General features: G+C 41.3%; 1 protein-coding gene across 3 annotated transcripts in view; it reads left to right on the top strand.

The window, feature by feature from the left end:
- psd2 (pleckstrin and Sec7 domain containing 2) overlaps window positions 1-12327 on the top strand; it is a 38323-nt gene that overhangs the window by 18632 nt on the left and 7364 nt on the right. For 2 of the 3 annotated variants that reach the window (XM_073486378.1, XM_073486377.1), the window contains exons 4-9: window positions 7624-7821; window positions 8124-8204; window positions 9531-9691; window positions 10026-10084; window positions 12042-12131; window positions 12253-12296. In XM_073486378.1, the coding sequence (XP_073342479.1) occupies window positions 7624-7821; window positions 8124-8204; window positions 9531-9691; window positions 10026-10084; window positions 12042-12131; window positions 12253-12296 (633 nt within the window). Of the gene's footprint in view, window positions 1-2599; window positions 3116-7623; window positions 7822-8123; window positions 8205-9530; window positions 9692-10025; window positions 10085-12041; window positions 12132-12252; window positions 12297-12327 lie in introns of those variants that run through there. The other variant, XM_073486379.1, reaches the window with a different exon arrangement.

Below are 12327 nucleotides of genomic sequence, written 5' to 3'. Positions count from 1 at the left end.
GTACTCAGGAGGCATCTTGATGACCTGAATGCGCTTCTTTCGACACAAAGGAGCAGCAGCTCTACTACAAGCTCTCCCCAGATGTCTGAAGTCCTCACCCTATCTCTAAGGGTGAGCCCAGCCTCCCTGTGGACGAAACTTATTTTGACCACCTGTGTCTGTGAACTCCTTCTTTCAGTCACTACCTAAAGCTTATGACCATGGGTGATGGACTGGTAAATTGAAAGCTTTGCCTTCCGGCTCAGTTCCCTCTTCACCACAACAGTCCTGTACTGCAGACATTGAACCAATCTGTCTGTCCATCTCACACTCCATTTTACTCATAAACAAGACCCGAAGATACTTCAACTCCTTCTCGTGGGGAAGCAGCTCGCTCCCAATCCGGAGGGAGCAATCCACCATTTTGCGGCAGCCTTGGAGGTACTGACACTCTGCCCCGGTGTCTGAAGGTCACGGTCTGATGAACAGAACCATGTCCTGTGCAAAGAGAAGAGAAGCTGTTCTGATGACATCCAAACTGGACACTATGCTCACCTTGGCTGCACCTTGAGATCCATTTCATGAAAGTCAGGAACAGGATCGGTGAAAAGGTAGAACCCTTGAGGATCCTAACACACACACGCTGAAAACGTTTTTGACTTCCTGCAGAGAATACAGACACAGATCTCACTCTAGTTATATAAGGACCAGATTGCTCGTAGCAGCAACTCTGGTACCCTAAGACTCCGGATGGGGTTCTGGTGGCCATTTTTGTGGGGGATTACAAAACTAAATTAGCAAAATAACAAAAAGAAAGAATTGCAGCCCTGTAATTTGAATAATTTACTCTCTCCCCAAAGTAGTTGGTCTGATGGGCTGTCTGTGAACTTATTTTGACTTTTGGTCAGTTGTAACAGTTCAATAAATGATCCATTACAAAAGGTATAATTCATCATTTGCAGGCCTTACAGGTGCAGGAGGATGGATAGATGGCAATAGGATCATTGCTGTAATGAATTATCTTGTGTGTTTATTTATTTATTTATTTATTTTTGTTCTGACTTTATTTGTTTTTAGGATACAGCTAGATATAACTGTTTTTTCTGACCTGGCTTTAAGACAGTTTGACGAGAAGCACAAAGTACGGACTCATTTTAAGGCATATGTCAGCAAAGTGCACTTATCCCATGTTTCCTTCTCTAGGTAACTGCTCAAATCAATGAATCAGTTTTTGTTTTTGCTGCTGCCATGAGAACATCACATCTGCTGCAATAGTTTTGTAAATTCTGCTGTCTTTGTAAAATCCATGGTGTGTCAGTGACAGAGGTTATCCATGAGTCATGGCTTTAAGCTGCTCAAAAAACTGATGTGTGATCAGTATTCAGCAGGGTTTGCTCAATCTAAAAAAGTATCTTGGTCCCAGCACCAACTGTAATTCTGTGTTGTTGTTGTTGTTGCAAAGGAAATGTAGTCATAGTTCTTGTCTCTACCTAATAATGTGCAGAACCAGGTTGCAGTGACTCTCACAGGGTGCTTGCCTGTCCAATAAGATGTCCTCCAGGTTTCGTTTATGGTCCCATCTAACATCTCATCCCCCAATTTTGTACTTTTGACCCCACAGCTGCATTTCTCTCCTCTGCTTTTTCTATTGTTCTTCTTTCCACCAGACTAGAAAGAGGAAGGAGGAGTTTAGATGGTGAGGTTAGCATGCAGGGATGAGTCAGTGTGTCTTAAAATTGCATTTGTGTCGCAGGAACATAATCCATCACATAGTGTGTGATGATTATTTTTATGTCTGTATAACCTTACTGTACTTTATTTACATTAGTAGAGAGGTAAATACAAAGGCACTTGTGATCAGTCAGCAACCGTAAAGGAGACCTGTTACTCTTTTTCATTTTTACCTTTCCTTCAGTGTGTTATATAGGCTCTTATGCATGAAAGGCCTTGAATGTTAAAAAGAAGAAAACACTGCTCCCAAAGTGCCGTCAGTCCCCGCTTTAATTCTGTGACTTTGTGACATCACATCATGTCACCATGTCACACATTTGCATAATTTATGGCTATATTCATGGTAGAAATGATGCTAACTAGAAGCTGAAAATATGACAGAGATGCGACCAACCAACCAACCAACCAAAGATGCTGCGAACGGTGCCGGCTCAGGGGTGTGTGAGCTGACCAATCAGGAGACTAAAATACAGAGAATACAGTAGTGCTGCACTGGACAGTATGAGAAAACTGGTGTGTTTTTAAGAGCATTAAAGCATGTAAACCTATTCTAGTTGTAACCCAAAATAAAATAATGAAACCGAAAATGAGCATAATGTCTTCTTTAATGAATCAAATATGTTTATGATTATTTTACTGTTTATATCCAGCCCTATAACATGTTAGCTCAACAACAACTTTGACATCATAGTTTTATATTAAAACCATAGGCTACTTTTTGGCCAAATCAGTTGTAAAGTCTTGCAAAACAGAGCTCACCGCTTGTTACAGGTTATATAAAGGCTAAGTGGTTTACTCTTTCATCTGTGGTTGTACAGAAGGAGGGGGGTACAGAAATAACCACATGAAATGACTACATGCTGGAAAGCAGCTTGGTGAGCGTCGACAGTCCAAATACAGGACGTCCCGCTGTTACTGAACTGATCTGCTGGCTCAGAGCCCTTCACTTTAATGCAGAGGAAGTCGTGTTGGCTGGGACACACAGGGCCATTGTAAAGCCAGCACTAGGAACGGTCTAATTCATCAGGAAAAGTCTGTCCTGTCGTGTGATGCTCCGCCCCCTACATCCTCTCCTGCGTGGAGCGATCACCCAGCCAGCCAAGAAAGTTCAAGGAAAAAAACTCAAAACACCCTCCCTGCCTGTTGACACCATGATGAAACAACGCCGCAGTTTAATTCATCCTCATCGTATCAGGCTGTAATTATGTATGACCTGACTTCCGACTCGTAGAAATTTGATTTGGCTTGAAGTTGGAGAGCGAACCGAGCCGATGGAGATTTTACCGACCACCGGGTGATGAGGCGGTCGGACCGTCGCGCGCCTTCAACCGCTGATTTCCAAGAACCGAGAGACGATGTGGAAAGAGGAATATGATGTTCACTTCGACTTTCTGCTGCAGCTCCTGTAAGTTTGACATCTACACAGACCTGGAATTGTTTGAAACGTTTGCGTCCAAATGGGTGGGAACATTAACGTTATGCTGCGTGGCAAAATGGAAATAGTGAGCTGGACTCTAACTCTGACAAAAACACCATAACACTTCTTTGATATTAACTTTATCTACGACATCTGAGACCAACATTCAAAATAAAGTGACTTAAATGTATATTGTTTTAGGGTCTCAGTGCCTTCTAAGCCATATAGTGGATTTAGAGGATTTTGCTGGATTTTAAGACATTTTACCAGATAAATTACTTAAATTATTAATCAGTTATCTAAATTATGGCGGATTGTTTTTTGTCACGTGACTCCTCCATTAATAGATTATTGTTTCAACTCAAGTTGAGGTTTTACAAATTAAGCTTGAATGATGCCTAATTGGTCTAAAATGTTATCGACTGACTTGTACTTCGGACTGTGAGCAGCAGTTTTTGCAAAGTCAATATAAGCCAACTTTTTGCTCATCATGGCCTCAAAGGTGTCAATAACAGTGTGAAAAACAAAATGTGCATGTAATGTGGCTACGTGGATGTAAGTTTGTGTCAGTTTTTGTGGCTGGAGGCGTTGTTGTTGCTTGTTTTACATCAAAGAGTCAATTTTGCAACAGTGTTTTTTCAGAGACTGTATCAACAAGTCCCAGCAGATGACCTGTCTGACACACACGCACAAGGAGCTCGTCCATGTGTGTGTTTTTATGTCTATCTCAGTCAGCTGTTGATCAATGTTCATGAAAATGAACGAAACGTCTGTGAAATAACAGAATTTCATAATCCAGTTAATCCCATAATAGTTGACTACTCTGATTGAAGATACCAGTAAAACCCCACCCCCCCATGCACACACACATACACACACACACACACCTTACATGCGGACACACCTTGTAGGTGGGTACAGGCGAGTCACAGCCAAAGAGATTAGCATGTGAGTCAGTGGCATGCACTATCATGCTCTATATCTCTGACACTCACACACAGACTGAGCGTTGGTTCCAGCAAACATATGTGGCCTGGGGATACAGAGTTGTGCCTTTAGATGGACAAATAGGTTTACTGTGTGCCACTTGGCCCTCAGAAACACCAAGTGTCTTGGCACAAAGGGCCTGTGCTAGATATCTGACACTTCATATTGTGTCTCTCTCACTGTTATTGTGTGTGTGTTGGTTCTGTTATTGCCAGACAGCAGTGACTTGAGGGAGCCCGGCATCATTTTAGTCCCATGACTGATATGAGCTTTGAATGATTTATGAGGTCTCTCAGTGAATTGATATGGCTGGACAAGCAAAAGCAATTTCGCTGCAAACACCAGGCTAGATATTGTTTTGATGGTTTACCACTGACTCATTTGATTTTGTGTGAGTCTGTATGTGTGTATTTGCATGTGTGCAGGCACTTGTGCATTATGTATATATTCCCATCCGTCCATTTTCAACCACTTGTCTTGGTATTAAAGAGGATTCCAGTGACTTTCCCAGAGGTTAGGTGGGATATGTAGTTCATTGAGCAGGTTCTGGGTCTGCCCTGAGGTCTCCTCGCCTTTGAACATGTCCAGAATACATCTCGAAGGAGCCGTACAGGAAGCTTTTTAATCAGATTCCCAAACCACCCCAACTGGCTCCTTGTCCACAAGATGGGTTTACTCTTTCCGGATGCACAAACTGCCCACCCTGTCCCCAAGGAACAGCCCGGGCACCCTGCGAATGCATTCACCAGACATTATCAGCGATCTTATTATCATTCTTGGCAGTGATGCTAGATAAGGTGGAGGAGTCTGCATGTAGAGGGAAGGGTTTATGTGTCCTTGTGACCCTAGGAACTGTGTTGTTGGGGGCAATAGCTCCTTGTAGGGTCTCCCAAGGCAAATTGGTCCGAGGTCAGGGGCCAGATGAAGAGTAGATCTAAAGAGCCTAATGAATCAGCCAAGACAGGACAACGTGACCTTGCCTGGAGCAGGGAAGTCAGGGCCCTTTGTAGATTTCAGCTTTAGGGGTGGAGTGCGTAGTCAGCCATTTAGCATGTGGAGGCAGGGGGCTGACTCCTGGAAACTGGTTGTTGTTTCTGTTTTTGTTTATTTGTCAGTCTTTAGTGTCAGTCTGTTTCTTCTGATGCCTGTTTCCGACAGCCTTAGTGTAGTCCACAATCCCTTTACTTCTTCTTCTAGCACAGGACACTGCTGCTTCCGTTGTATCCACGGTAACCAGCAAATCCCTTTCGACAGCAGTGCGTAATGTATTGAATTTGTGAGGGTAATGCAATTGTGCTGATCAGATTATGCAAAAAACATCTGAATCATCTGGCGGGAATGCTGACGGTGCCGCGCAAATGCACACACAGGCAGGAAATGAGGAAGTTCTATTTAGACTGATAGAGGTGAACGTGTGTAATCTCTTTAGAAATAAAACCGAGATGGTTTTCTATTTTGTGCTGATGTGCTGATAAATACAACAATGGAGTGCAATATATGTTTCCTTTCAAAATGGATGATATTAAATGTTGCCACAAATGTTTGATCATTGGATGTTTTGTCTGTTGGGACTGGGTGGGATGATTGCATAATGGACACTGTAAATAAGATGTGAAGAAAGCACAGCGTAGAAGCAAAAGTAACAAATGTTTTTTTAACTAGTAATTAAAACCGTCTGCACTGGGAGTTTCAAGCACAATAAAAAAGCTAATTAACTTTCCACTGATGGACTGTGGTGGGTACCAAAGTATAGAGTGCAAAGCAGCTCAATATCTCGTTCAAACTACCTCAGTCGTCATAAATAAATAAGTAGGGCACTAATTAATACTCTGCATTGATTGTCTCAGTTCTCTTGATGACACTTGAACAGTTATACAGAGTGTGAGGCCTTGGCCTGATTAGTTCATCAAACTGTGTCCCTCAGCAAGACACTGTATGCAGTGATGGCCTCAATTCTTAATGTTAAGTCTGCTGGTATCCTTTTGTTTTTAGTTGAGTAAGCTATCATTGGTTCTATAAACATCACTTCAAAATAATCAACTCAGTCATAGGGCTGCAGAATATGGTAAAAAAAAATCATATTCCAATTATTTTGACAGATATCACAATTGCAATATGATTCATGATTTGGAGGAATGATCATTTTCGCAAACCTTTGTCATTTTAACCTAAAGAAAAATTTAAATCATAATGATGTAGTGCTGTTTGTTGGGGTCTGTACTAGGGTTGCCATTGTGTCACTGATAACACCAGGCTTTTTACAAGAAAAGACGCTCAGTATCAGTAGAATGCTGTATTAAAAAAAGTAAAACAATGGTCAGGCGACCACGTTTTCTTACATCTGGAGAACAAGGTTTGTTGGCTAGGACATCTCTGCAGCACTACAGGACTTGACTATGAAGCTGTTTTGTCAAAACATTTTACTTTTATTAAAATGTTGCTGCTCCTTTACTGTCGATAATATTTTGATTAATTGTTCAGCCCTAATCAACCACATTGCAAGTGCTTTGAATCTTTTTTCCTCTTGTGTTAAAGTGTGTCTCCAAATAAAAATGGGTGGCAGCTAGTGAAGATCTAGCAAAGCCGAAAGAGCCTGAAAGAAATCTGGTTTCATAATCATCACCAATATTTTACAATTCACTGTATTTAAACAAGATTTTTAAGGCATTTCAGTATGAAACTATACTGTATTACATTTTCAAAGCGAGGGATATTGACTTCAAACAGGGTTTGAAATGTTCAAGAATATCCATCATTCATGCAGACTTTGCATGTCATTACTTGGCAATAAAAGCTGCATGTTTGCTCTTGCGCCTTCAACTGCTTGGCAGCTCATTTTATTTTTTCTTAACCTTAACTACTCCTGCAGGGGTGATTCAGAACATTCAGTCTTCTGCAGAAAACGCCCTGCTTCACAGTCAAACAGATACACCCATTCACAGCTGAGATAGGCAGCCCAGTGATGAGCATGAAATTGACAATTTACTTGTTCAGTCTGAGGCTGGCTGTTTTGCCCAAAGGCAAGTTGTTGAGGCCACAGAGAGCACGACTTGTTAACTGTATGGATCTGTAAAAATTAAAAGCTCACTTCTCTAACTTCCAGGCAACATTTGCCTGAAAAAGAGGTTTTAGTTTTTATATTACAGCACTTTAATTCAAATTATATTCGAGGTTAAGAGTGAGATTAGCTGAGCTTTTTGGAAGAGATTGGGGCAGGTGAACGCTGCTTCGGAATTATAATCAGCCTTTAGATTCACTGCATTAAAGTAGGACATTAAGTGACGGTGAAACTGGGTCAGTGGCATAACAAGTCATTTAAACCTCATTTGACTTTTTGTTTGTGTGTATGCGAACATATGTTTGTGTAATTGAGTTTTCTGCTCATCAGTTCTGTTTCCTCTGTCTCATTTTAAGTGAGTGGGCATGTAACAATGGACATGTGTTCCCTTCATTAACCTATCCACCTGCGTGTGTGTCTTGGTGTGTGTGTATGTTCTCCTCTCCTCCAGCGATGCCAACCTCACAGACGTGCTGTCTGACTCAGACGAGTGCGATTTGGGCAGTCTGGAGCGTTTGGAGCGCGGCAGCACTGACACTCTGGCCAATGGCTGCCGAGCCGACTGTGAGGCCGCCAAGAGGCTGGCCAAGCGCCTCTATCACCTCGAGGGCTTCAAACGCTGTGATGTGGCCAGACACCTGGGCAAGAAGTGAGCACGCACACACAGATGCACACACATAATGACTGATGGACTGACCAATCACCAGACGTAGAGGAAAACATGTTGACATAGTCACATATGTTCAGTATTTAAACATCCTTTCACACATGTATTGATGAGATATGATGTGTATGTAGATGCACCGGATTGATCTATGACACATAATCAAACCCATCTGCACAAGCTAACCTCATTTCTTCTCTGATACAGTAAGAAAATGTTTATATAACAGATTCATGCGTCTTCAGTGCCACGTCAAAGTGCTGATGCTCTCTTCTCTCTCCCTGCAGTAATGAGTTCAGCCAGTTGGTGGCATCAGAGTACCTGAGTTTCTTTGATTTCTCCGGCCTGTCGCTGGATCGAGCCCTGAGGTAAATGCACACTCAGCACTTGGGAGTGATGAGTTTGTGATGTAGACATCGATACACATGCGTGCGTCTGTGTATTCTCCACTTTGCCTCTTCAAAAGGCATTAGCTCAGTGCTAATCAAGCTGTCGTGTTGAGCACAGTAAGCCAGTGGCGCTGACAGCAATGGAGTGCATCACTGCCTTGTACCTGACATGTTGCTGTCCCGAACTGCTGCCTTCAGCTCAGGATTGCTCAGTTAGGAGGCTGTGTGTGTGCACTTTAGACAGGGCCAGATTATCTTACTGTTTTTAGAAAGTAAAATGTAACATTGTACAAGTCTGGTTTAATGATGGTTACTGCCTGCAGTAATCTGACTGTACAGAAAGTCTTTCAATCAATATTCTTGTCTTCATCTTAATTATAAAATCAGGAGAGGAAGCATTAATGTAGGGCTGAAACCAACAATTATTTTGATTATTGATTAATCTGAAGATCTGAAAATAAAAAAGATTAAATGATAACCACCATTTTTACACCTTAAAGTGTGTATACAGGTCTGGGGGAGCACTAATGCATATTTTAACAGAAGTAGTATAAAGCCTTTTGTGGCTCCAGAGTAAGCTGCATGTAATCTGATAAATTGCCTCCAGTGATGTCACTCAGTGGCTAAATTGCATTGTGGGTAATGTAGGGACCAAGTTTTGAAAAGGAAGAATATATCAGGGTCAGCTGTCAGCTAGACCAGTGGACTGCTTTTCAAAACCTGGTGCCTACATTACCCACTATGCAACGTTCAACGTCACGTCTTCACATGTTTTGTTTTGAAGCTGGATTTTAGAAGTTGGAACCAACAAATATTTAGTGTAATATCAAAGTAGTTGCAGACTATTTTTCTGTCAATGGACTTACCGATGGATAGACTGTTTGTTTCAAGTCTACATTAATGTTTCACATCAGAATGTACAGTATGAAAGGGGGACAGCAGCCAGTGTGAAATTTGTTGAGTCTGCCAAACAGTTACAAAATCAAACCCATTTATTTGCAGTTGAAAAGTGCAGCCAGTTTACACACACACACACAAAGACAAAAGGTGACATAATCCTCCCTTATGACAACATACCACTGAGTATGTGACCTTTTTTAAGTTTTTAAAAGCGGGCGTGACAGTTAAAGTTTTTCTCACAGTGAAATGTTTCATAAGATATCCAACGAGGCTGTCAGTTCCGCTCCTCTGCAGATTCTCTTTACTGCCAGAAGTGATTTAAATCACTCCTTTTCCAGAGAAGCATTACTGGGAAACATTTGACCTCCTGTTGACCTCGGGGTGTCGTTTGTGTGTGTATGACAGGAACTTCTTAAAGGCCTTTCCACTGATGGGAGAGACCCAGGAGAGAGAGAGGGTCCTTGTACATTTCTCCAGACGCTTCTGCCACTGCAACCCACAGACTCCCACCTTTGAAGGTCAGAGTCGTGAGGGTGGTGGTGAGGATGATGACGATGGCATCAATGGTAATTAAAAATAATACTAAGAGAAAAAAATAAGCTATGCCAAATATCACCATAAATCTAAATTGATTTTACATTACTATGTCAGTTTTCTTTGATGATCCCAGTTAAACAAACATCCGTGACTGCAGCTTATTTACACACTGCTGCTTGCATAAAGCTTCAAATGTGACCGTGACAAATGTAAATACTGAATCAATCCAGAACAGATACAGCACTGGATGAGATTATATTAGCATGGAGGCTGTTTATGATGTGCGGTTTGTGTCTGCATGTGATATAAAGGAATGTGTGACATTACATTCACGTGCATTTGTGTGACATTGTCTTATTGCAGACGGAGCCCACACATTAACCTGCGCCCTCATGCTACTCAACACAGATCTGCACGGACATGTACGTACTGGAGTTCTCCATCTTACTGCTGCTGCAGGATACCTGTTTCTGTAATCCTCGTGCAGAACAAAGTATAAACACAGTCTTTTGTCAGCGGTGGCAGGTCTCAGCTCACATCTCCTTTTCCATCTATTTCTTCTTCTCTCCCTCTACCCTTTCCTCTCTCTTTCCCTCTCCTCCACGGCCTACTTTCTGACCTGTTTCTGTCTCTCTCCTCTCCTCAAACAGTCTCATCTGCTCAGTTTTAAACTGGAGCACTGTGCTCTGGCCAACATAACACATTCAGTATCATAGGCCCCTGTGCTGTGATTTTCCTCGACCCTCCTGCTCAAGTCCACTCAGTCCATGCTAATAGTGCTTTGAATATTTCTCCTCTAATATCCTTTCTCTCTTTTCAATGTCCTTTTCCTCCCTTTCAAATCCTCCCCCCTGCTAACCAAATCTGGCCCCCTGGTCCCTGTCTGCCCCTGCAGGTGGTAAGTATAATTATAGTACTAACACTGTCCTCACTGACATCTATGCCTCCTCCTGTCAGCTAACAATAGAATTTAAGTCATACAGTAGTTTTGAAACTGATATCATATTAGGCTTGTAATAAAGGAATCATACCAAGTAATATATTATTTTTTTTAAAATTATTGTCCAGTGACACAAACGTATTTGGCTGCGTAAGTATTGTTTACCACATAGAAATATTCAATAGCTGATTGTGTTGATATTTATTCTACTTTCAATCAATTGCAGTAGTTATTAGCTGTGTTAAATGCAGTTGATCTGTCCCTTTTTCCTGTCCACTGCTACTAATCACAATATTGAATCAAATTTTAACTATTTTAATTTTGAAGAGGCTACACATTTTAAAATATAAGATTTTAACTTAGTGAGAATGTACCGTTTCGCTACCTTTGCATGAAAATATGTATTAAAGCAACATTATGTAGAAATTGGCATTTTGTGCAATTTGGCGCCCCCTACAGTTTCTGAGTTCAACACCACTGTGGTAAATACAAATCCCAGCTCTGTAACAATCTGTCAGATGTAATATAGGTGCTAACTACAAACAAAACTCATTACGTCATAACAATGTTATGTGTTGAAAACTTGTATGTTGAAGTAAACATGTATGTAACGCTGTGATCCTGCCCTCTCACTGAAGTTACATAGTGCAGAAACAAGTGATAGCTGAGACAGAGACACCATTCACCGTATTACAAGACACTGAACCATCAACATGATTTTGGCAGCTGTTATTTTAAGGTTAAAAAAAGTTATATAATGTTGCTTTAAATACTAAACTGAGTAGTTCATGAGGTTGGACTGTGGCTGTGAACTACACCACGTTCATTATTCGGTGGATATTATGAGTAGATGGAGCATACAACACGTCATGACACATGTTATTTTGTACTTTCCTAAAAAAGGGAACTGGGTTGTCTCGTCTGTTACGTGGCCTCCTCAGAGGAAAATGTGAATAAAAAGCCACGAACCAAATACTTTTTTTTTTTCTTTTTCTGTAACAGCAGTGGGTCTATTCAGTTTTAATTCTAAAATATGTGTCTGTTTAGGTAACAGGCCTGATTCTGGCAGAGAGGGGAATTAATACACAAACACCTACCTATGTTTTCACCCTCTAATGATGCATCATAATTAGAGGTTAAAACCCAAGGAGAGCTGACACTGTATAAGCTGTAATGGAGGTGGAGCCACACTCACAACCATCACCACCACCACCACCAGTAGAACCAGCAGCATCACACTGCCACCCAGTGGACAGTTGCAAAGCTGCATTCATAAAAGTGGGTTGAAATTATCAGCTGCTTTGGGATTTGAACATTCGTCTAGACACTGAGCCGAACTAAAGATTGAACAACGTGGTTCCAAGCACACAACAAATCAAGGTAAGGTTTAATCCTAAATGTATAAACTTATTTCTGTCTGTCTGTTATTCTCTCCTTAGAACATTGGGAAGAAGATGTCCTGCCAACAGTTCATCAGTAATCTCGACGGTCTCAACAATGGCAAAGATTTTCCTAAAGACTTATTAAAGGTGTGGATGTCCTTCTTAGTCTCAGAATTGAAGCATGTCTTCACATTCTGGTTCTGAAATAAAAGAAATCCAAGAAAAAAGATGTTTAGAATTCCTCTCTTTTATTGCTTTGCCCACACAGGTCTTGTATAACTCAATCAAGAATGAGAAGCTGGAGTGGGCCGTGTGAGTATTCACTTTGTGTCCATCACAAGGG

The sequence above is a fragment of the Pagrus major genome, chromosome 18, assembly GCF_040436345.1.
Source record: "Pagrus major chromosome 18, Pma_NU_1.0".
NCBI classification, from domain to species: Eukaryota; Metazoa; Chordata; class Actinopteri; order Spariformes; family Sparidae; genus Pagrus; species Pagrus major.
Note: the sequence above shows the minus strand (reverse complement) of the source record. Positions and strands in the feature narration are given on the sequence as shown.